The sequence below is a fragment of the Globicephala melas genome, chromosome 14, assembly GCF_963455315.2.
Source record: "Globicephala melas chromosome 14, mGloMel1.2, whole genome shotgun sequence".
Taxonomy (NCBI): domain Eukaryota; kingdom Metazoa; phylum Chordata; class Mammalia; order Artiodactyla; family Delphinidae; genus Globicephala; species Globicephala melas.
The window spans coordinates 74,874,856-74,897,422 of record NC_083327.1 but is presented as its reverse complement, the minus strand read 5'-3'; the positions used below and the strand labels follow the sequence as shown (position 1 = coordinate 74,897,422).

At 39.8% G+C, this 22,567-nt stretch overlaps 1 protein-coding gene across 3 annotated transcripts in view; it reads left to right on the top strand.

The window, feature by feature from the left end:
• SYNE1 (spectrin repeat containing nuclear envelope protein 1) overlaps positions 1 to 22,567 on the top strand; it is a 457,576-nt gene that overhangs the window by 333,098 nt on the left and 101,911 nt on the right. For all 3 annotated transcript variants that reach the window (XM_060283256.2, XM_060283254.1, XM_060283255.1), the window contains 10 exons: positions 1,681 to 1,800; positions 3,360 to 3,560; positions 5,822 to 5,995; positions 7,021 to 7,152; positions 7,734 to 7,930; positions 9,221 to 9,353; positions 9,728 to 9,910; positions 11,300 to 11,449; positions 12,051 to 12,227; positions 12,667 to 12,822. In XM_060283256.2, the coding sequence (XP_060139239.1) occupies positions 1,681 to 1,800; positions 3,360 to 3,560; positions 5,822 to 5,995; positions 7,021 to 7,152; positions 7,734 to 7,930; positions 9,221 to 9,353; positions 9,728 to 9,910; positions 11,300 to 11,449; positions 12,051 to 12,227; positions 12,667 to 12,822 (1,623 nt within the window). The remainder of the gene's footprint in view (positions 1 to 1,680; positions 1,801 to 3,359; positions 3,561 to 5,821; positions 5,996 to 7,020; positions 7,153 to 7,733; positions 7,931 to 9,220; positions 9,354 to 9,727; positions 9,911 to 11,299; positions 11,450 to 12,050; positions 12,228 to 12,666; positions 12,823 to 22,567) is intronic.

The following is a 22,567-nucleotide window of genomic DNA, read 5'->3' as shown; positions in this document are numbered from 1 at the left end:
ACAAGGCTTCAGCACTCTAGGAGACGTAGGGGATCCACATTCAGCATTCAGTGGGTGTTGTCCCTTTATCCCCTTGTTTTCAGTCAAGGACTCGAGCCCACAACTGTGCCTGGTGCCCCTCAGTCCAGAGACATCTGTTTTACCTTCTCCAGAAAATGAACTTTCAGTCTTTCGCCAAGGAAGGGAAGAGCCAGTGTGGAATGAGGAAGGGGATCTGGGAATCGAGGTGCTCTTTAAGCAGCTTTCCACCAACCCTCCTTAGTTAGCACCCGCCCCATGTTGCCCAGGGTTCCAGAGATTCCTGTTGCTTTAATTTGGTCGTTGCTTTAATTTCCTGTTGCTTTAATTTAGCTTAGGATTCAGCTTCTCAGATTTCCTAAGTCAATTCCCGTGTATCCTTCTGATTTTCAGCTGGCAAAATTTTGTTGGTATTACCCTCTTTCCTATTTCTTTGCCCTTGTAGATTTATGAAGGAAAAACACCCCAGAAAACAAGCAAACAAAATATTGGCAGTGGTTTTGGTGGGGACTCAGGAGAGAGAAAATAAGACACGTGTGTTTCATCTGCCATGTGGAGTCCATATTCTTTTCATCAGGGCAGCTGAGGTTGCTTTTCTTCCAAAAGCCTTCCTCGACTGCTCCAGGATTCACTGGTGTCTCCCTGCTCCGAAGTCCTCTAACAGGGATGAGCTGCAGCAAGCTTAGTACATAACTGTATTCAGCCTTGTTTCCTTTTCTTCTGTTTACTCAGGCTTCCTGAGCAGACTGGAAGCTCCTTGAAGGCCAGGTTGATGCCTTGTCCTGCTTCTGTAGACCTCACTCTGGGAAGGCAAGGCTCAGCGCTAGCTGTCACTTTCATACCTGATCGCTTGCCCTCCCATTTCACAATGGAGTAAGCTCTCTCTGACCATGCTGTAGCATAGTTTCCTCTTTCCTCGCTGCATCTCGCTTCAAAGATGTTCAAAACTGCATTTCAGAAAACCAGAACACGATCCCCTAGAACATCTAGGCAAATACCTTTTTCTAAAGACGTCCTAAAATCATGCTTCTTCTTCAGGGTGCTATTCACCATTTCCCTTATTTGTTCAAGGAAGCCATTGTTCTCCCAACCCTCCATGCTAAGCCCTTCCAACCTCCTTACCTTTTTTTTTTTTAATTTATTTTTTTAGAAGATGTTGGGGGTAGGAGTTTATTAATTAATTAATTAATTTTTGCTGTGTAGGGTCTTCGTTTCTGTGTGAGGGCGTTCTCTAGTTGTGGCGAGCGGGGGCCACTCTTCATCGCGGTGCACGGGCCTCTCACTATCGCGGCCTCTCCCGTTGCGGAGCACAGGCTCCAGACGCTCAGGCTCAGTAGTTGTGGCTCACAGGCTTAGTAGCTCCGCGGCATGTGGGATCTTCCGAGACCAGGGCTCGAACCCGTGTCCCCTGCATTAGCAGGCAGATTCTCAACCGCTGCGCCACCAGGGAAGCCCCAACCTCCTTATCTTTAAAATATCTGATCTGTAGTATAATAAAGGGCCTTCTTCACTTTTCTGTTTAATGGGGGACCATCATTTTTATGTTGCATGGAAAATGTTTTAGGTGGAGAAGAGAGGAGCAAATAAGGAGACACGATACTCATACTTTGCATGGCAAATTGCTTATGGGAGTTTTAATAAAATGTCATAAACCTTATATAGGCAATACAGCAGGCTGAAGATGGGCTAAAGGAATTGGATGCGGGAATCACTGAGTTGAAGAGGCGTGGTGACAGGCTGCAGATTGAGCAGCCTTGGGTGCAAGAACTCTCCAAACTCCAGGTACCGTTTTCTTCCAATGGCATTCAGCTTCAATGGTACATCCTAACTGGAAGGCAAGAAAACATTATTTTCTCTATTTTTTCAGGCTTTCTCTATAAAATTCATGTCATTTAGGCCCAATTTTTCTTCCAAGTAACTCTTAGAACATTTTCTGAAACTTCTATCGTATTTAGTACAATAAAATAAATCGACATATTTTGAGATTCACTGCAGGGCGGTCTGTGTGCATTTGTTGGAGGACCCTTGTGTCCAATTTTTTAGCTCTTCTCTTTTCTTGTATTCTCATGCTTTGAAGGTTTTTCTGACATTATTATTATTCCGATGGCTAAGCATTATAGCATAGTTTAGTTGCGGCATATTATTTTCTACTGTAGAAAATCTAATAACTGGCAATCCTACCTAGAAAAGTTAAAAAAAGGCTATCTACCCTGTATTGTACTACACCCAAAAAAATTTTAAGGAAAAAATACTTAAGCTAATACTTTTAGGAAGTGTATTTTCTCAAGTTCAAAATTATAGTTTATATTTCATACATGTTTGAATGGAAAAGAGACATTGTTTTAATTCCAGAACAACAACAAAAAATTAAAGGTAGCTGAAATCCAAACAGACTCCCTGGCATCTTTCAGGAGTAGAGAATTAACACTTCGGATTAGTGTTTTTCTAAATCTGGCACTTAGGCAAGAATCTGATCTCAGGTTGGTAGGAAGATACTGGGATAGTAAACCAGCAAAGTGTAGCATCTGAAAGGCAACACAGTTAAGTTATATTAAGAAAAAACATGTGCGTGTGTCAGGTTTTCTCTGCACACACGCCTTATTGCAGAACCATTGAGGGATTAATAGTATGAGTCCAATACAGGGTCACAAGTTCTTACTTTTGAGAAAATAAAATACCTCTTATTTTAAAAAGAACATTTTTATTTCAACTATCTCATTCCATTATCTAACATTTCATCATGTGATGAGCCCATGGCCCCGACTCTGTCCTTTTTAGACAGTTTTCCGACAGTACTTAAATGTCAGGTGTAAGAGTCAAGCGTCATAGCTGTAAATAGGCATTAAAGTTGAACTTTTCCAGATTGAGGCATTTTGGCCTGCTAAACCTTAATATGATACGTTAATCAGGTCCATATGGCTCAAATAAATTTTGTATTTGGTGTATCATCGTCCACTAAAATGTCTTTCCTGCTTAAATAGTTATTTATTTACCCCACCACATTTGGCAAAAACATTGCCTTTTTAAGTTTTAAAGGCTTTCTGCTCACATTAAACTCCTCTGTTTCTGTAGCTCTTTATTTAAGGAATAGTCCCAAATCTGATTATTACTTAGCAGACCAAATGTTGAGGATGCTCTATTCAGTTACTCTAAAATTAGAAAATTTGAGAGCATGATAAAACTTAAAACTACATTTTCTATGACATTTCCCTCAGCCACAAGAACAATTTTTCAGCGTTTTAACCCCACGGAAACTATTGACATCCTGTGAGCACAGGTGTTAAACGTACCTCATGAAGAGGTAGGTTTGAGTTGAGCGTGAGTATCTGTCTGTTTCTTAGGACATGTACGATGAGCTGATGATGACCACTGGCTCCCGGCGGGGCGGTCTGAACCAGAATCTTGCACTGAAGGGTCAGTATGAAAGGGCCCTGCAAGATCTGGCTGACCTGCTGGAGACCGGACGCGAGAAGATGGCAGGAGACCAGAAAATTATCGTGTCTTCCAAAGAAGACATCCAACAACTACTTGACAAACATAAGGTAAAAAAAAAAACAGAGAGAAAGAAAATGTAGTTTTGAAAGCACATTCTCACTCACTGACATATATTTAGTAAAACCTAACATTATCAGTCGTTTATGAGTTTCTACTCATATAAGTTACTCTTTAAAATGGTCCACAAATGTATATTCAAGCCCACTGGCACTCAATAGCACAGAAAAATTAGAGAGTATATATTCCTATAATTCTGTAAGTGAACAAAGAATACCAACCATACCAGTAATTTTAATGATCAGTCAGCCATGCTTTCTCCTTCGTAAACTGCCTTGGACAGGAAACCCAGGGACTCTCTTCAAAGGAGCCCAGCTTCATTCTTCACTCTGCCCTTTTCCTTTGCATCCCTCACGCCCATGTGTTCATCTAGTCCTAGGTGTTCTCTCTGCTCTCCCTTGTCCTGGCCGAGAACTCCCCACTCTGCTCTGGGAATGCAGAGCTGCCCACTCAGCTCTGGACTGGCTTTATGTCTGGTACATGCATCACTTTGCTCTTCTGGTCCTTAAGTACATGCGCCTCGGGTTACCGTGGGCCTCAGGAGTTTCTTCCTGGGGACGGCAAGTGCTTTTACTATATAACCAAACTTGGGAAGCCTGAGAGTGTTCCATCAGTGTGTACCGTAACCAAGTTCAGGTTAGACACTGCTCCTTAGTGAAGGAATGCCTGTTTAATGCACACACACACACACACACACACAAATTGCATTATTAGTAATATTACAAAAATAACATTTTTGCCAGTTCAGAGACTCAACCTCCCAGATAGTGGAAATTTCTTATGAGGAAACTTTAAAAATTCCCTAAGATTACAGATGATTATCATTCTACCATTACGTAGCTCTTTGGTGGCTTATGAAGGTAGATTGGGGGGGGGGGGCGGCGTGGAGAATTGTGCTTGTTGCTACTTTTCCCAGAGGTTTTTGTCCAAAACTTTGTGATTTATTAAAGCCTTATCATTTGGCTTTGAAAACATTGCTTTAAAGTTCACAGCTGGTTTTTCTCAAATCTTTGACCACAGCAATAAAATATCATCCTGAGTTATTCCAGAGGGGAAACTGGGATCAATGAGTATAAATAACAGAGAAATAAAGCTCAGTAGATGAAGAACTCTAAAAGGAGCAGGCTGCCATTGAACAGACCCCCTCCTGGCCATGAGAAGTCCATCCAGGGCTGTCAGGGGGAGACGGGGTTGTAATAGGAATATCAGCTTTCTGTGAACATTGGGCTAAATGACTTCCAAGTTCTCTTCCAGCTTTAAGATTCTATGATATAATAATTGTCAGTTGAAGATAATGGTTCTAGCTTCTCCTGACCAGACCATTTTCTGAGGGAGAGCTCTGTGTGACCTTGGGCATGTTGCATTAGACTGAGTAGCGCAGTCTGTAAAGTGGGAAATAAAACTACCTATCTTAAGGGGTTGTTAGGAGGATTCAACGAGTTGGTTGCCGAAGTGTTCATAGGGCACCTGGCACGTAGTACACACTCAGTGTTAGCTGATGTTAATGATTCCTGGTCCTTTAGTTTCATCCGTGGTGCTGGGAACAGGAAATGGGATAACCTTCTCCCCATCTTCTGGGGATTTTTATGTATAGAAAGTAATATTTTAAAACACATTTGTAGGGTTGTGCAAGGCCTGCAGTTCTGCTGTGTGTAGGTATGTTCTGAGGGAAATTTAAAAATATGAATGCCAGTTGGTGTGTGTCCAGCTGTGCTTGGCCATGAGTATTAAGTACAAAAGAGTAGAGCTCAAGCCCAGTCCTGGAGGAAGAAAAATTGTGAATGTGTCAAGTGAGGACATTGCAGGAGGTAGAGGGCAGGCAGAGGCTGAAGGTGGGGAGCGGCCTCTCATGTGTCCCAGGGACAAAGGAGGCCAGTGTCTGTGGTGGAGGAAGCAAATGTCCACCCAGATGGTACCAGGAGGAGTGGAGAGGGCGGACGAGTGTTTCAGCAGCAGCTCGCCTCTGAAGGGCTCTGTTTTGGGGACAGAGTACCTGCAGCACAGCACAGTGTAGGTGCTTTGAGTGGGGGGCCAGGAGAGGCCAGTTAGGAGGCTGGACCCCCATCCCACCCCACCTCACCCCCGTCTCTGCAGGAAGCGGTGAGTGCCTGGGTAAGTGGAGGCCAGCAGGGGAGGACCACTATCACCCATATATTAGCCAAGTTCCATCAGCTTCCAGGTTTGAAGCAATTTTTATTGTAAGGTAGTAAATGAATGAGTTGCTGACCTCTTTCTATCTGAAAAATTGCAGGAGTACTTTCAGGGCCTGGAGTCTCATATGATCTTGACTGAAACGCTCTTCAGGAAGGTTATCAGCTTTGCAGTCCTACGGGAAACTCAGTTCCACACAGACCTGATGGAGCAGGCTTCGGCTGTGCTCAAAGGGGCTCACAAGAGGGGTGTGGAGTTGGAGTACATTCTCGAGGTGAGCCCCTGATGCCGCCCCTCCCCTACAGCACACTCCCTACTGCACCGCAGACCCTTCAGGCAAGACACCTTCGTTCCTGCGATTTGCCTCCCGTGACCTCGGAGGTGTCTCAGACTCAGCGTCATGTGTTGCCTGTGCCCCTGGTGTTTCTTATCCACATTGAGGTAAAGGCTGTGCCTTACTGTGAGTTCAGCTAGATGAATACCAGTTTCAGACTGGGCATGACGATATTTGGGGTCTCGATAGTCGGACTGAAAAACTGCTGACTTTTGCTATACATTATTGAAAAAGACTTCACATGATTAAGAAAAGATTTTCCGATTTTAAATAGAATAAAAATCATAATTTTCTTTTCTTTTATTTTGGCCGCGCTGTGCAGCTTGTGGGGTCTTAGTTCCCCGACCAGGGATTGAACCCGTGCCCCCTGCAGTGGAAGCACAGAGTCCTAACCACTGGTCCACCAGGGAATTCCCTAAAAATTATAATCTTAGAATAAGTGATTTGGTATTTCTCCTTAGTAGAATGTCTATACTATATATTCATATTTCTTAAATGTCTGTGTGGGTTTTTTTAATTTGCAAATGTAATGTATTTAGTTCACTTACTTTGGAAAGTAAACACACCCATCCCTTTCACTGTGGTAAAGGATGAGACTGTGAATTTCAGCTGCCTGCTGTGTTCCAGGTGTGCTGCATATTATTCTATATAATCCTCACAATGGACAAGATATTATTATCCCCATTTTTTTTAATGTTGAAAATGAGGGAGGTCAGAGAAGCGTAGTAACTTGCCCCAGTCACACAGCTAGTTAGTTGCAGAAGTGAAAGCCCGTTCACAGTGCTTTTCAAGATCACCATCTGATGACTTGCTTCAACGCTATCTTTCGCTTCCCAAAGCAAACCCCCAAGGCAGGCATCTCCGGCATGTCTTTAAAGAGACTGTCAGATGCATATTTGCACACGAAGAGGACTTCTCTTCCTTGATGAGGATGTTTAGCTCACACACTGATGCCGTGTTTCTAGACATGGTCCCATCTGGATGAGAACCAGCGGGAGCTTAGCAGGCAGCTGGAGGTGGTGGAGACCAGCATTCCGACTGTGGGTTTGGTGGAGGAGAGCGAAGACAGGCTTATCGACCGGATAACACTCTACCAGGTCAGCATCTAAATGACAACTTGGTGTAAAAAGTTGCCACAGTTCCTTTGGAAGCTTTCCCATGGTTTTAACAGCATCTAAACAAACTTGCAATCAAATATTTTATTAAGTACTTTAAGTATTTGTTTCGTAATATAACATAGAAAGGTCTTTTTTTTTTTTTTAATGAAAGCTCCTTTTGAAAATTTAGCCTCCACCAAGCGTTTTCCACTTGTTATGCTGAAGTCATACTATCCTGAAATAATTACAGTTTGTTGTTTTTTAATAGAACACTAAAAATCCTTTTTTTCCTTATTTTTGAGAGAGCTCTTTTTGAAAACTTAGCCTCCACCAAGCAGTATTTTGTACTTTGTGTTGGCGTCCCACTATTCTTGAAATAATTAGACTTTGACTGTTTTAAGTGCACCTAAAGTTATATTCTTAGATATAGATGAAAAATCTCGAAGCTTCTAATGAAACTTGGGTGCAAATAGTTGAAATTTGACTAAAAGGTAATGGGAACATTATGGAGAACTTACCATCTTTAGGGGAGAAAAATTGCATTATCTCAACTTTTGACCCAGTATTTTCAATCATTTTAGCATTTGAAATCCAGCCTTAATGAATACCAGCCCAAATTATATCAGGTACTAGATGATGGGAAACGACTTCTGATATCTGTTAGCTGCTCAGATCTAGAAAGCCAGCTAAATCAACTTGGAGAACACTGGTTAAATGACACCAACAAAGTGTCTAAGGAACTTCACAGATTGGAAACAATATTGAAACACTGGACCAGGTAATACAGTGACTCTTTCGCAGATTTTTACATTAGTGCTGCAGGGTATTTATGAGGCTGTTGGGTACCTGAGTTGACGAAGATGTGGTCCCTCTAGGAACTTATCACAGAGTTTGGAAAATAAAGACAAGCACAAACCTTCCAGTTGGATTCTTGTATAATTGTATAAACATGTACTTAAAAATGTGGCGGGGAGGCAGGCATTATGCAATACCTCTTACCTTTGAGCTGTTGTCTCCCCTGCCTACTGACTGTACATGGGTGGTCAAGTATATCTTAGAAGGAGAGAAAGAAGAGAAAGTTTGTTTTGAGAAGGTAAAGGTTTTCTTGAGGGCAATGGGAGGTATTCAAGAGAGGTGGGGGGTTGATTTTACATAGTGAAATCCTTATTTTTATGCCACCTTTATTTCTAAGAACTTTGAATAACAATCATGTAATAATTTTCTTGTTTAAAATATTTATTTATTTATTTTGTTTATTTTTGGCTGCGTTGGGTCTTTGTTGCTGTGCGCGGGCTTTCTCTAATTGTGGTGAGCGGGGACTACTCTTCATTGTGGTGTGCAGGCTTCTCACTGTGGTGGCTTCCCTTGTTGCAGAACATGGACTCTAGGGTGCACAGGCTTCAGTAATTGTGGCACGTGAGCTCAGTAGTTGTGGCTCGCAGGCTCTAGAGCACAGGCTCAGTAGTTGTGGCACACAAGCTTAGTTGCTCCGCAGCACGTGGGATCTTCCCAGACTAGGGCTCAAACCTGTGTCCCCTGCATTGACAAGCAGATTCTTAACCACTGTGCCACCTGGGAAGCCCAATCATGAAATATTTTCTAAATAGCCTCAATGTGAAGGAGTAGGAGAAAGATATTTTTATTTGCAGCTTAGAGATGGGAAAACTGAAACTCAGAGAGACTGACTTGCTTAAGGTATGAATATTAAGAGAAGGGAATTTGAGAGTGTCAACCCAGGGCATTATTCTCCCAAATCTGTTGTGTCTCCTTTTTTTTTTTTGCGGTATGCGGGCCTCTCACTGCTGTGGCCTCTCCCGTTGCGGAGCACAGGCTCCGGACGCGCAGGCTCAGCGGCCATGGCTCATGGGCCCAGCCGCTCCGCGGCATGTGGGATCTTCCCGGACCGGGGCACGAACCCGTGTCCCCTGCATCGGCAGGCGGACTCCCAACCACTGCGCCACCAGGGAAGCCCTGTGTCTCCTTTTAAAATTAGCATTGGTCACTAACACGGGTTAGCACAAAGTCAGAATTGGATGTTTACTTAATAGGCTTATTACTGTCCTTACAGATATCAAAGTGAATCTGCAGATCTCATCCACTGGTTACAGTCTGCAAAAGACAGGCTAGAATTTTGGACTCAACAATCTGTGACAGTTCCTCAAGAACTGGAAATGGTCCGTGATCATCTGAACGCTTTTCTGGTAAGCTCAAGAATCTAAAGCCTTTGATTCAGTTTTCTTGTTTTCAGGCAGGACTTACAGGTGAAAAGGGCATCAGTTGTCAATGGATGTACTTAGGAGATCAAGCTATAGAGAATTTGTCAGTGTTCACTCTGTGTGTTCAATAATTATGCAGAATAGTAGGGTTCAACATTGCCTCTTTAAAGTAGTGTTTAAGTAATGTTGGCCTTCATTTGGGGCAAGGGTGCGTTGCTTTTGTTTTCCTCCAGAGTGTTTAATATCACCACTCCCCTTCAAGATGTAAAGAAAACTTGTTTATGTAATAAAGTAATCTCTTTTCTTAAATGAAGGGTCTGGCTACTCAATCCTGATTTGAACATTGCTGCTTCTTTTAGGAGTTTTCCAAAGAGGTGGATGCCAAATCTACCTTGAAATCGTCTGTTCTGAGCACTGGAAATCAGCTTCTTAGACTAAAGAAAGTGGACATAGCTGCCCTGCGTTCTGAGCTGTCACACATTGATGGCCAGTGGACTGACCTGCTGACAAATATTCCAACCGTACAGGAAAAGCTCCACCAGGTACAGAAATAATCATCGGTTTAATTGGTCATAATTGGTGTAAGCAGTATTAGATGGAAAAGTACATTGATCTGCTTTTGCTCACAAACTTAAATCAGCTTTGTCTTGGACATCTCGTCTTTTATGTCTTCCATTGTATTGCATATTAACACTGTTATATATAAAATAGATAACTAATAAGGACCTACTGTATAGCACAGGAAACTCTACTCAGTACTCTGTAATGACCTATATGGGAAAAGAATCTAAAAAAGAGTGGATATATGTATATGTACAACTGAGTCACTTTGCTGTTCAACAGAAAGTAACACAACATTGTAAATCAACTATACTCTAATTAAAAAAAAAAAAAGTGAACGGTTCTACAAATGCCCTATCTATAAATTCCCTGTCTTCCAAGAGCTTCTTTATCATGTGTGTGTGTGTGTTTTAGAATCCTTGTCTGTTTAAATTCTTTGTTTTCTCATAACTAAAATATGGGTAACTATACCTGTCTCATAAAGTGGGTAGTTATGAAGATTTAATAATAATAATAATATATGTAAAAGACCTATAACCTTACCTACAATAGAGCTGACATTCAACAACTAGGGGAAGAGAAGTGAGTAGCTCTCTTATCTGGAAATTATGCTTCTCTCCCCTGAACTCCCAGATATTTTATCTTTATCTCTCTGGGGCATTCATCACTGTGTACAAGGTGTAAAGATGTGTTTCATATTAATGCCTTATCCCTTCTAATCAGCAGCTGTGCATTTCTAGAGGGCAGGAAACATCTCACATTAACTTGTATCTCTTTCTGCCCACATAGCAGTCCATAAATATTTTAAATGATTGCTTTTGTTCCTCTCAGTCATTACAAGCATTTGCATAAATGTATGATATGTTAAGGAAGATTCAGGATTCTAAGTATGTTTTAGTGAAAGACTGAGGAAATTGGCTATGCTCTTTGGAATAAATATGAGAGCGCCAAAAATCTAGAAAATGATAGTTTGTAGTGTTGTGGTAACATTCCTGAGTCATAATAGACAGAGATTTTACAAGATAATGAATAAAATACATCTGTTGAATGTTTTGTAGTTACGTTTTTTTATACTCATAAAACTAGCTATAAAATAAGAATAATATTTTCGTCCTGCTGGTGTTTTGATTAATTAGGTAGTGTTTATACAATGTTTATAGTATTCGATGTCAAGTGAACATAAGAGGACTATTAACGTTCAGTGTTTGCCTGATGTTTAATTTCAAGCTTCTAACAAGGTTAATATCCAAAAATGTCATTAAGAAGTGTTACCTCTGTTGGTACTTTAGTAGGAATTAATAGAGTTTTAGGTTAACAGGAATCGAGTTTGAATTTTAACACTCGCGACTTCTTCTGTCTGACATGGGCAGCTGCAAATGGATAAGCTGCCTTCTCGCCGTGCCATTTCTGAAGTCATGGCTTGGATTTCTCTCATGGAAAATGTTATTCAAATGGATGAAGAGAGTATTAAAAACTCCATCGGTTACAAGGCAATTCATGAATACCTTCAGAAATATAAGGTAATTAAACATTTTTGTTTGTTTGTTTTTAGCTTTACATACTTTAGGACTGTTTTATTTGAAGAAACTCAAAAACTCAAGTTATGGAAATCAGGTCTGAAAGTATATGTTTCATATATAGTGACCGGATAGGTCTACTATAGTAAGAAAACTGCTTCCCTAGTTATAGGTGTAGGAAAGTTGTCCAGTATTAGGAATAATTTTGAATAAGATTTTGTGTCATTTTAAGAAATCATAAAAATAAATACTATAATTTGTAAATATTTTATAGTGAGATTATACAATTTGCCCAATTCTACTTTCCTACCTAAAAAAAATGTATATTCAATATATCTATAAATTCAAATCTTTACAAACTCAAATTCAATATATTTATACATTCAAAATGTATGAATTCAATTTATATTCAGTATATTCATATATATATTCAACTTCTGAAGATGATGGGTTATATTAATACATACCGATTGTGCCATTTGGACTCAATCACACAAGTGATAATATTAATCTTAAGGTTACTTAAGGCTTTCCAACTCCTGGTAAAATATAAGACATTTATACATATAAGCTTGTTTTCTTATTTTCGCCTTTCCCTTTTTAGGGTTTTAAGATCGACATTAACTGTAAACAGCTGACTGTCGATTTTGTGAACCAGTCTGTGCTACAAATCAGTAGTCAGGACGTGGAAAGTAAACGCAGCGATAAGACTGATTTTGCTGAGCAACTTGGAGCAATGAATAAAAGCTGGCAAATCCTGCAGGGTCTCGTCACTGAGAAGGTGAGCCAAGTGCTCTCTGCTGTCCATGTTTCATGAAAACGCCAAGAACAGGTACACTCTGTAAAGAAAACTCATCCCACGAATAGTATGGCTACACTGGGCACACAACTGCTTCCGAAGAGACCGGCCTCTGAAGGTTCTAACAGTTCTTCAGCCCTGTTCATTATTTTGTCTGTGTACCCACTACTCTTTGAATATTTCATATTGTTTTCGTTTATTAAAGATGCCTCTTAATATCTTTTTCCTTTGCCTCAAGTTGACTTAAGTTCTTTACTTGTTTACCAGTAATGGTCATTGATTTATACTTTTTAACATTCATTTTTAATCATATATACAATGGACTGTCTCTTAAGAATTCTTAATCTGGAGGTAATAGTGACCTGCCAGTAATTTGATTCTAAAATAAAATTGCAAATTTCATTTCATTATGTTTGTTCAGATCCAGCTGTTGGAAGGCTTATTGGAATCTTGGTCAGAATATGAAAATAACGTACAATGTCTGAAAACTTGGTTTGAAACCCAGGAAAAGAGACTAAAGCAACAAGAGCGAATTGGAGATCAGGCTTCAGTTCAGAACGCGCTGAAAGACTGTCAGGTAACTGGTCCAGGTGGCTGACAGGTGCCGCTACACAATTTCATTGTGTACACCGAAGAAATTTGTGGGTCCTGAGAATTGAGGATTCAGTATGGAAAAATGCTGCATTTGGTAACAAATTTCTCTGATTATGTGATTTATAGAGTTTTTCTAACTGTGAGGTTTTTTTCACCTGTTTTTTTTTTTTTGTTTGTTTGTTTTTTGGTTTTTTTTGTGTGTGTGTGGTACACGGGCCTCTCACTGTTGTGGCCTCTCCCGTTGTGGAGCACAGGCTCCGGACGCACAGGCGCAGCAGCCATGGCTCACGGGCCCAGCCGCTCCACGGCATGTGGGATCTTCCCGGACCGGGGCATGAACCCGTGTCCCCTGCATCGGCAGGCAGACTCTCAACCATTGCGCCACCAGGGAAGCCCTCACCTGTTTTTATAAACTTGAATTTATGAGTTTTCAGATAACTTGTACGCAGAGAATCCTTCTATACTGATCATCAGATTTAATAATGACCAAGATTTTGACATACTTGCCTGCATTATTTCTTTTCTTTGTAAAGATTTTACAGTGAATCCCAGACATCATGTCATTTTCTTTTTTAATTGACTGTAAATGCATGAGTTTATTTCTGGAAGCTAAGTTCCATTCCATTGATCTATATGTCTATCATTATGCCAGTACCATACTGTGTTTGTTATTGTTGTTGTTTTTAAATAGATCTTTACTGGAGTATAATTCCTTCACGATACTGTGTTAGTGTCTGTTGTACAACAAAGTGAATCAGCCATATGCATATATATGTTCCCATATCCCCTCCCTCTTCAGCCTCCCTCTCACCCTCCCTATCTCACCCCTCTAAGTGGACACAAAGCACCGAGCTGATCTCCCTGTGCTATGCTGCTGCTTCCCACTAGCTAACTATTTTACATTCGGTAGTGTATATCTGTCGATGCTACTCTCACTTCGCCCCAGCTTGCCCCTCCCACCCCATGTCCTCAAGTCCATTCTCTATGTCTCCCTCTCTATTCCTGCTGTGCAACTAGGTTCATCAGTACCATTTTTCTTTTTTTAGATTCCATATATATGTGTTAGCATATGGTATTTGTTTTTCTCTTTCTGACTTACTTCTAGGTCCATCCACCTCACTACAGATAACTCAATTTATGGCTGAGTAATATTCCATTGTATATATGTGCCACATCTTCTTTATCCATTCATCTGTTGATGGACATTTAGGTTGGTTCCATGTCTTGGCTATTGTCAATAGTGCTGCAGTGAACATTGCAGTACATGACTTTTTGAATTATGGTTTTCTCAGGGTATATGCCCAGTAGTGGGATTGCTGTGTCATATGGTAGTTCTATTTGTAGTTTTTTAAGGAACCTCCATACTGTTCTCCATAGTGGCTGTATCAATTTACATTCCCACCAACAGTACAGGAGGTTTCCCTTTCCACCACACCCTTTCCAGCATTTATTGTTTCTAGATTATTTGATAATGGCCATTCTGACTGGTGTGAGGTGATACCTCATTGTAGTTTGGATTTGCATTTCTCTAATGATCAGTGATGTTGAGCATATTCTCATGTGCCTCTTGGCCATCTGTATGTCTTCTTTGGGAAAATGTCTATTTAGGTCTTCTGCCCATTTTTTAACTGGATTTTTTGTTTTATATGATAGCTCCATGAGCTATTTGTGTATTTTGGAGGTTAATCCTTTGTCTGTTGTTTCATTTGCAAATATTTTCTCCCATTCTGAGGGTTGTCTTTTTGTCTTATTTGTGGTTTTCTTTGCTGTGCAAAAGCTTTTAAGTTTAATTATGTTCCATTTGTTTATTTTTGTTTTTATTTCCATTTCTCTAGGAGATGGGTCAAAAAAGACCTTGCTGTGGTTTATGTCAAAGAGTGTTTTTCCTATGTTTTCCTCTAAGAGTTTTGTAGTGTCTGGCCTTACGTTTAAGTCTTTAATCCTTTTGGAGTTTATTTTTGTGTGTGGTGTTAGGTAGTGTCCTATTTTCATTCTTTTACATGTAGCTGTCCAGTTTTCGGAGAACCACTTATTGAAGAGGCTGTCTTTTCTCCATTGTATGTTCTTGCCTCCTTTGTCATAAATTAGGTGCCCACATGTGCATGGGTTTATCTCTGGGCATTCTGTCCTGTACCATTGACCTACATTTCTATTCTTGTGCCAGTACCATACTGTCTTGATTGCTGTAGTTTTGTGGTATAGTTTGAAGTTGGGGAGCCTGATTCCTCCAACTCTGTTTTTCTTTCTCAAGATTGCTTTGACTATTTGGGGTCTTTTGTGTTTCCATACGAGTTGTAAAATTTTTTGTTCTAATTCTGTGAAGAATGCCATATGTAGTTTGATAGGGATTGCACTGAATCTGTAGATTGCTTTGGTTAGTATAGTCATTTTCACAACATTCATTCTTCCAATTGAAGAACATGGTATATTTCTCCGTCTGTTTATGTCATCTCTGATTTCTTTCATTGGTGTTTTATAGTTTTCTGAGTACAAGTCTTTTGCCTCCTTAGGCAGGTTTGTTCCTAGGTGTTGTATTCTTTTTGTTGCAATAGTAAATGAGAGTGTTTCCTTAATTTCTCTTTCTGATTTTTCGTTGTTGGTGTATATGAATGCCAGAGATTTCTGTGTATTAATTTCATATCCTGCAACTTTACCAAATTCATTGATTAGTTCTAGTAGTTTTCTGGTGGCATCTTTAGGATCTTCTATGTATAGTATCATGTCATCTGCAAAGAGTGACAGTTTTACTTCTTTTTTTTCCAATTTGTATTCCATTTATTTCTTTTTCTTCTCTGATTGCCATGGCTAGGACTTCCAAAACTATGTTGAATAGGAGTGGCGAGAGTGGACATCCTTGTCTTGTTTCTAATCTTAGTGGAAATGCCTTCAGTTTTTCACCATTGAGAATGATGCTTGCTGTGGGTTTGTCATATATGACCTTTATTATGTTGAGGTAGGTTCTCTCTATGCCCATTTTCTGGAGAGTCTTTATCATAAATAGGTATTGAATTTTGTCAAATGCTTTTTCTGCATCTATTGAGATGATCATATGGTTTTTATTCCTTAATTTGTTAATGTGGTGTATCACATTGATTGATTTGCATATATTGAAGGATCCTTGAATCCCTGGGATAAATCCCACTTGATCATGGTGTATGATCCTTTTAATGTGCTGTTGGATTCTGTTTGCTAGTATTTTGTTCAGGATTTTTGCATCTATGTTCATCAGTGATATTGGTCTATAATTTTCTTTTTTTGTGATATATTTTTCTGGTTTTGGTATCAGGGTGATGGTGGCCTTGTAGAATGAATTTGAGAGTGTTTCTCCCTCTGCAATTTTTTGGAAGAGTTTGAAAAGGATCGGTGTTAGCTCTTCTCTGAATGTTTGATAGAATTTGCCTGTGAAGCCATCTGGTCCTGGACTTTTGTTTGTTTGAAGATTTTTAATTGCGCTCTCAATTTCATTGCTTGTGATAGGTCTGTTTATATTTTCTAATTCTTCCTTGTTCAGTCTTGGAAAATTGTACCTTTCCAAGAATTTGTCCATTTCTTCATGGTTGTGCATTTTATTGGCATATAGTTGTTTGTGGTAGTCTCTAATAATCCTTTGTATTTCTGCAGTGTCGGTTGTGATTTCTCCTTTTTCATTTCTAATTTTGTTGATTTTCATCCTCTCCCTTTTTTTCTTGATGAGTCTGGCTAAGGGTTTATCAATTTTGTTTATCTTCTCAAAGAACCAGCTTTTAGTTTTATTGACCTTTGCTACTGTTTTCCTCATTTCAATTTCATTTATTTCTGCTCTGATCTTTATGATTTCTTTCCTTCTCTTGACTTTGGGTTTTCTTTGTTCTTCTTTCTCTAGTTGTTTTAAATGTAGGGTTAGATTGTTTATTTGAGATTTTTCTTGTTTCTTGAGGTGAGATTGAATTCCTATAAACTTCCCTCTTAGAACTGCTTTTCTGCATCCTATAGGTTTTGGGTCATCATGTTTTCATTGTCCTTTGTCTCTAGGTATTTTTTGATTTCATCTTTGATTTCTTCAGTGATCTCTTAGTTATTTAATAGCACACTGTTTAGCCTCCATGTATTTGTGTTTTATACAGTTTTTTCCTATAATTGATTTCCAGTCTCATAGCATTGTGGTCAGAAAAGATGCTTGGTACGATTTCAGTTTTCTTAAATTTTCTGAGGCTTGATTTGTGACCCAAGATGTGATCTGTCCTGGAGAATGTTCCATGTGCACTTGAGAAGAAAGTGTATTCTGCCACTTTTGGGTGGATTGTTCTATAAATATCAATTAAACCTATCTGGTCTATTGTATCATTTAAAGCTTGTGTTTCCTTATTTATTTTCTGTTTGGATGATCTGTCCATTGGTGTAAGTGGGGTGTTAAAGTCGCCTAATCTTATTGTGTTACTGTCGATTTCTCATTTCATGGTTGTTAGCATTTGCCTTATGTATTGAGGTGCTCCTATGTTGGGTACATAAATGTTTATAATTGTTATATCTTCTTGGATTGATCCTTTGATCATTATGTAGTGTCCCTCCTTATCTCTTGTAACAGTTTTTATTTTAAAGTCTAGTTTATCTGATATGAGTATTGCTACTCCAGCTTGCTTTTGATTTCCATTTGCATGGAATATCTTTTTTCCATCCTTTCACTTTTGGTCTGTATGTGTTCCTACGTCTGACGTGGGTATCTTGTAGACAGCATATATATGGGTCTTGTTTTTGTATCCTTTCAGATCTTGTTTTTATGTCTTTTGGTTGGGGCATTTAATCCATTTACATTCAAGGTTATTATTATTATTATTTTTTTTTTATTGCGTTACGCGGGCCTCTCACTGTTGTGGCCTCTCCCGTTGTGGAGCACAGGCTCCAGACGCGCAGGCTCAGCGGCCATGGCTCACGGGCCCAGCCACTCCGCAGCATGTGGGATCTTCCCGGACCAGGGCACAAACCCATGTCCCCTGCATCGGCAGGCGGACTCTCAACCACTGTGCCACCAGGGAAGCCCCACGGTTATTATTGATATGTATGTTCCTATTAGCATTTCCTTAATTGTTTTGGGTTTGTTTTTGTGAGTCTTTTTCTTCTCTTGTGTTTCCCACCTAGAGAAGTTCCTTTAGCATTTGTTGTAAAGCTGGTTTGGTGGTGCTGAATTCTCTTAGCTTTTGCTTGTCTGAAAAGCTTTTGATTTCTCCATCAAATCTGAATGAAATCCTTGCTGGATAGAGTAATCTTGGTTGTAGATTTTCCTCTTTCATCACTTTATGTATTCTGCCACTCCCTTCTGGCCTGCAGAGTTTTTGCTGAAAAATCAGCTGATAACCTTATGAGGATTCCTTTGCATGTTATTTTTTTGTTTTTTCCCTTGCTGCTTTTAATATTTTTTCTTTGAATTTAATTTTTGTTAGTTTGATTAATATGTGTCTTGGTGTGTTTTTCCTAGGGTTATTCTGTGTGGGACTGTCTGTGCTTCCTGGACTTGGGTGACTATTTCCTTTTCCATGTTACGGAAGTTTTCATCTATAATCTCTTCAGATATTTTCTCAGACCCTTTCTTTTTCTCTTCTTCTGGGACCCCTATAATTCGAATGTTGGTGCATTTAGTGTTGTCCCAGAGGGTCTCTGAAATTGTCTTCGATTCTTTTCATTTTTTTTCTTTTTTCTGCTCCTTGGCAGTTATTTCCATCATTTTGTCTTCCAGCTCAGTTATTTGTTCTTCTGCCTCAGTTATTCTGTTATTGATAACCTTCTAGTGTATTTTTCATTTCAGTTATTGGGTTGTTCATCTCTGTTTGTTCTTTAGTTCTTCTAGATATTTGTTAAACATTTATTTTCTCAATTGTGCACCTCCATTCTATTTCTGAGATTCTGGATCATCTTTACTATCATTACTCTGATTTCTTTTTCAGGTGGATTGCCTATTTCCTCTTCATTTATTTGCTCTTCATTTATTTATAGGTTTTTACCTTGCTCCTTCATCTGTGACATATTTTTTTGCTGTCTCATTTCTTAATTTTTTTTATGAGTGGGATTGTGTTCCTGTCTTTAGTGGTTGTTTGCCCTGAGGCTTCCAACACTGGAGTTTGTAGGCTGTTGGGTAGAGCAGGGTTTTGGTGCTGAGATGAGGACCTCCATGAGACCTCACTCCAATGAATATTCCCTGGGGTCTGAGGTTCTCTGTTAGTCCAGTGCTTTGGACTCAGAGCTCCCACCACAGGAGCTTCGCCCAACCGCCGGCTCATGAACCAAGATCCCCCAATCTGCATGGCGTGGCAGAAAAAGAAAGAAAAAAGAAAAGAAAAGAAAGTAAAATAAGGGGGGTGGAAGGCCTTGGCTGTGGAGGGCAGGGCCTAAACAAGGGCAAGGTTTGGGTGGTGGGCGAGGCCAATGCTCAGGACCCACAGGGCCGGAAAAGGCCCTGGGTGCTGTAGGGGGTGGGGCTTAGGTTCAAGGAACAGAAGGGGCCCAGGCGTGCCCCCCCACCCCTGGTCTCAGAGAGTGGGGGGACCTCACCTGTGAGCTCAGTGGGGCTCCCGGGCCTGAGTGGGCAGGGCAAACGCCCTCCACTCCTCTCCTGCTCCTCCTGGAGGGCCCCTCCCACCTACCTCTCCTCAGCCTCCTTCCTGTGCCCCCAGGACCAATGTGGCCGGGGGGAGGAGGGGGCCCTGTAGGGCAGGGGACCAGCCCGGGAGCTCAGCAGGCTCCCCGGGCCCGAGTGGGCGGGGCAATCAACCTCTCCACTCCTCTTCCACTCCTCCCGGATGGCTCCTCCCACCTGCCTGTCCTTATCTCCCTGGCCTCAGGGGTGCCCATCCTGTCTGGCCTCCACTTCTCCTCCCCGCTCAGTCCCCCACGTCCTACCAGTTCACTTGGGGGTTCCTCCCGTCTCCTTGGGCGTCAGGGTCCGCCACCAGTGGCCGGCAGACATCCTAATTATGGGGAGATGCTAACTCGTCATCTTCCCACACTGCCCTCTTGACTCCGCCTCCCCAGACATCGTGTCATTTTATTCCTGCATGCTACAGTATGCCTCTCTAAAAGAAATGGACCCTTTTCTTATATTACCATAATATCATTATCACCACAAAAAAATTCACAGTAACCCCTGAATACTATTTAATGCCCAACTCATAACACTATTTCCTCAATTGTCTTTAAAATATCTTTTTTTTAAGTTAATTTATTTAAACAAAGATATCAGAGTGTCCACATCCTCCATTTCTTCTTAGATCTTTTAAGTTTCTTTAAGTTTTTTTTTTGACACTTAACTTGTTGCAAAAACCGTAGACTGGACTCAGGTTCAGGATTGATTAGCCTGTGTAGTCCCTTGAGATGCTCTCCTCTCCCCTGTATTTCCGGTAAATGGAAGTCAGCACTAGCGGCTTGATTGGGTTCCGGTTCAACTCCAATGAGCCAGTGCTTCCCAGCGGACAGTGTTACCTCCTACTGTGTCCCATTGGGAAGACCACGCCTGCTTGTTCTCCTGTTGGTGATAAGGATCTTGGTGTGGAGCGGGCAGACTCTAAATGTTCCAGTGACTTAGGACCACTTAATATTTCCTCAGGGACTCTTGTTTATACAAAAGAAATGTAAGCTGTTACAGTGAATGCTCTAATTTTTTTTTTAAATAATTCAATAATTTGTAGTGTAATACAGATTAGCTGTGATAGTTTTTATATTTCAGCTTTCAAAAAGAATGGCCTTTGGTAATGATCTTCCTTCCAACCAGCAGTTTTTCTTTGGGGGCATATGTAAAGAGATGTATATTTCAGCTCTCAGTCAAAGCTTTTTGGTTCAAAAAGGAAGAGCACATGCTCTTGTCCTGGGCTGACAAGCTCATGGATTGCAATGTCGAGGGTGCATGAAAATGGTAAAGAAAACTATCATACAGGGAACTACCTTGAAATTAAAGAAAAAAACTTCACATCAGAAGATTGGTGTGTAAAAGATAGAAGACCAAAAACATGCATCAGCTAGTCCTATTGCCTTTACGATCTTCCAGGAGCCAGTATGGTTTCAAGTAGTAGGCTATCAATTCTAAAATGTACAAGTAAACCAGAATTTCAAAATTTTACTTCAAAGGATGACTTCCTAAGTTACAATGTTTTCATTAAAATTAAAACATAATTTCAGCATTCACATTAGCAAGGTTAGTGCTGTCTTGTTATAATAATAAACTTGACTATTAAAAGACTGAAATATAGGTTAATTTAACTTTTCCTTTATTTTTCTTCTGCCTTCTTTCCTTTTATTTTTCTCTTTCTTACTATTTTTTCTTCTCTTTAATGTATACTTTTTTCTGCCATTTTCCATTTTCTTTTTATGCACGTGTCTTCTATTTAACACAGAGAGAGAGATCGCTAGCTGGAAAATGTAGCAGAAACTTGACCAAGTTTCACTCCTTTTCAGACCCAAACTTTTAACCCCCCAGAGGGTCACACCAGGCAGTGTCAGGAGAAACAGCTTCAAGTATGGTTGAAAGAACTTAACTCCAATGCCAATTTGTGATTTCAAATGAAAAGTCATTTTTTTGGAAACAAAGAACAGAATGAAAGTAGACCACATAGTTATTTTGGGGGCATCACATATAAATCACAGTAGCCTAACTGGCAGGTTCCATTTGGCAGTACCACAAACCTTGATAAAAATTTATTGTCATTTTTGAGAAATGGTTCTTCTGGACCAGAGTGTAGAATTCAAGCCAGCATGCTTACATTGGTGACTGGATTCAAGCTTTATTTTGTTTAAAAAAATCTTGGATATTTTCCACTCTTTCAGAAGTGATTTATGAATTTGAACCAACATAAAAACTGATATTTATGAATTAACCCAAGTTAAGAATGATTTATTATTGCAAAAAAAAATTTTAGGTTTGGCTTTTCCCTTCATTGATCAGAAACAGAATCATCTTTTAATTATTATTGGAGGGAAAGGAAAACACCTTTGTTTTGCACAAAATATATATTTCATTCCTGTTTTCCTCCTGGGTTTTGCTTTTACTCCAACATAAATGCACAGGACACTTAGGAGATGTGTTTCTAAGCAGTGAGTCATTCGTTTAATATTGCTCACTTAAAAAGTTAACATCTGTGGATAAATGAGAATAAATTCAATTCCAGTGGTTGAATTTTAGGATCATATTAAAGACAATGTTGGAAGGATTATTTATGGTTATGTAATCTTTTAGAGAAGCAGAGAGAAAAATCCTTAAATAGTAAAGTTCATTATGTTTTCTTTACTGTATAAAGGACCTGTAACACTGGTAACCACTATATTTATTCTCAGGTTAATTATCAGAGCTGTCAAAATACTGACAAAATTATAAAGTGAAAATGAAAGAACAGTTATTCAAAACAAAAATGATCTCTTTAGGCTACTAATTACATGAACTTCTAATTAATACATCAAGACAAAAATAGCTTCATAATAGTTAAGGAGAGAAAAATAAATAAATTTGCAGTGAAGCAGGGCAGATTACCAAATGGCTGAATAAAATAAACTCTTACATTTGCCTAGTTTGTAACAGCTTAAAAGGGATTTCATAGATTTATTTATCTAATGTTATCCCCTTGAGATAAGCAAATGTATTATTATTCCTAATTTATACGTAAGGTAGGGAGTGATTAAAAGATTGCACCACACGAGGCAAAAATTAAAAGAGGTACATTTGTAACTAAAACAGCAGAGTCCAGGACTTCTCACTAGTATCCTATCCACAG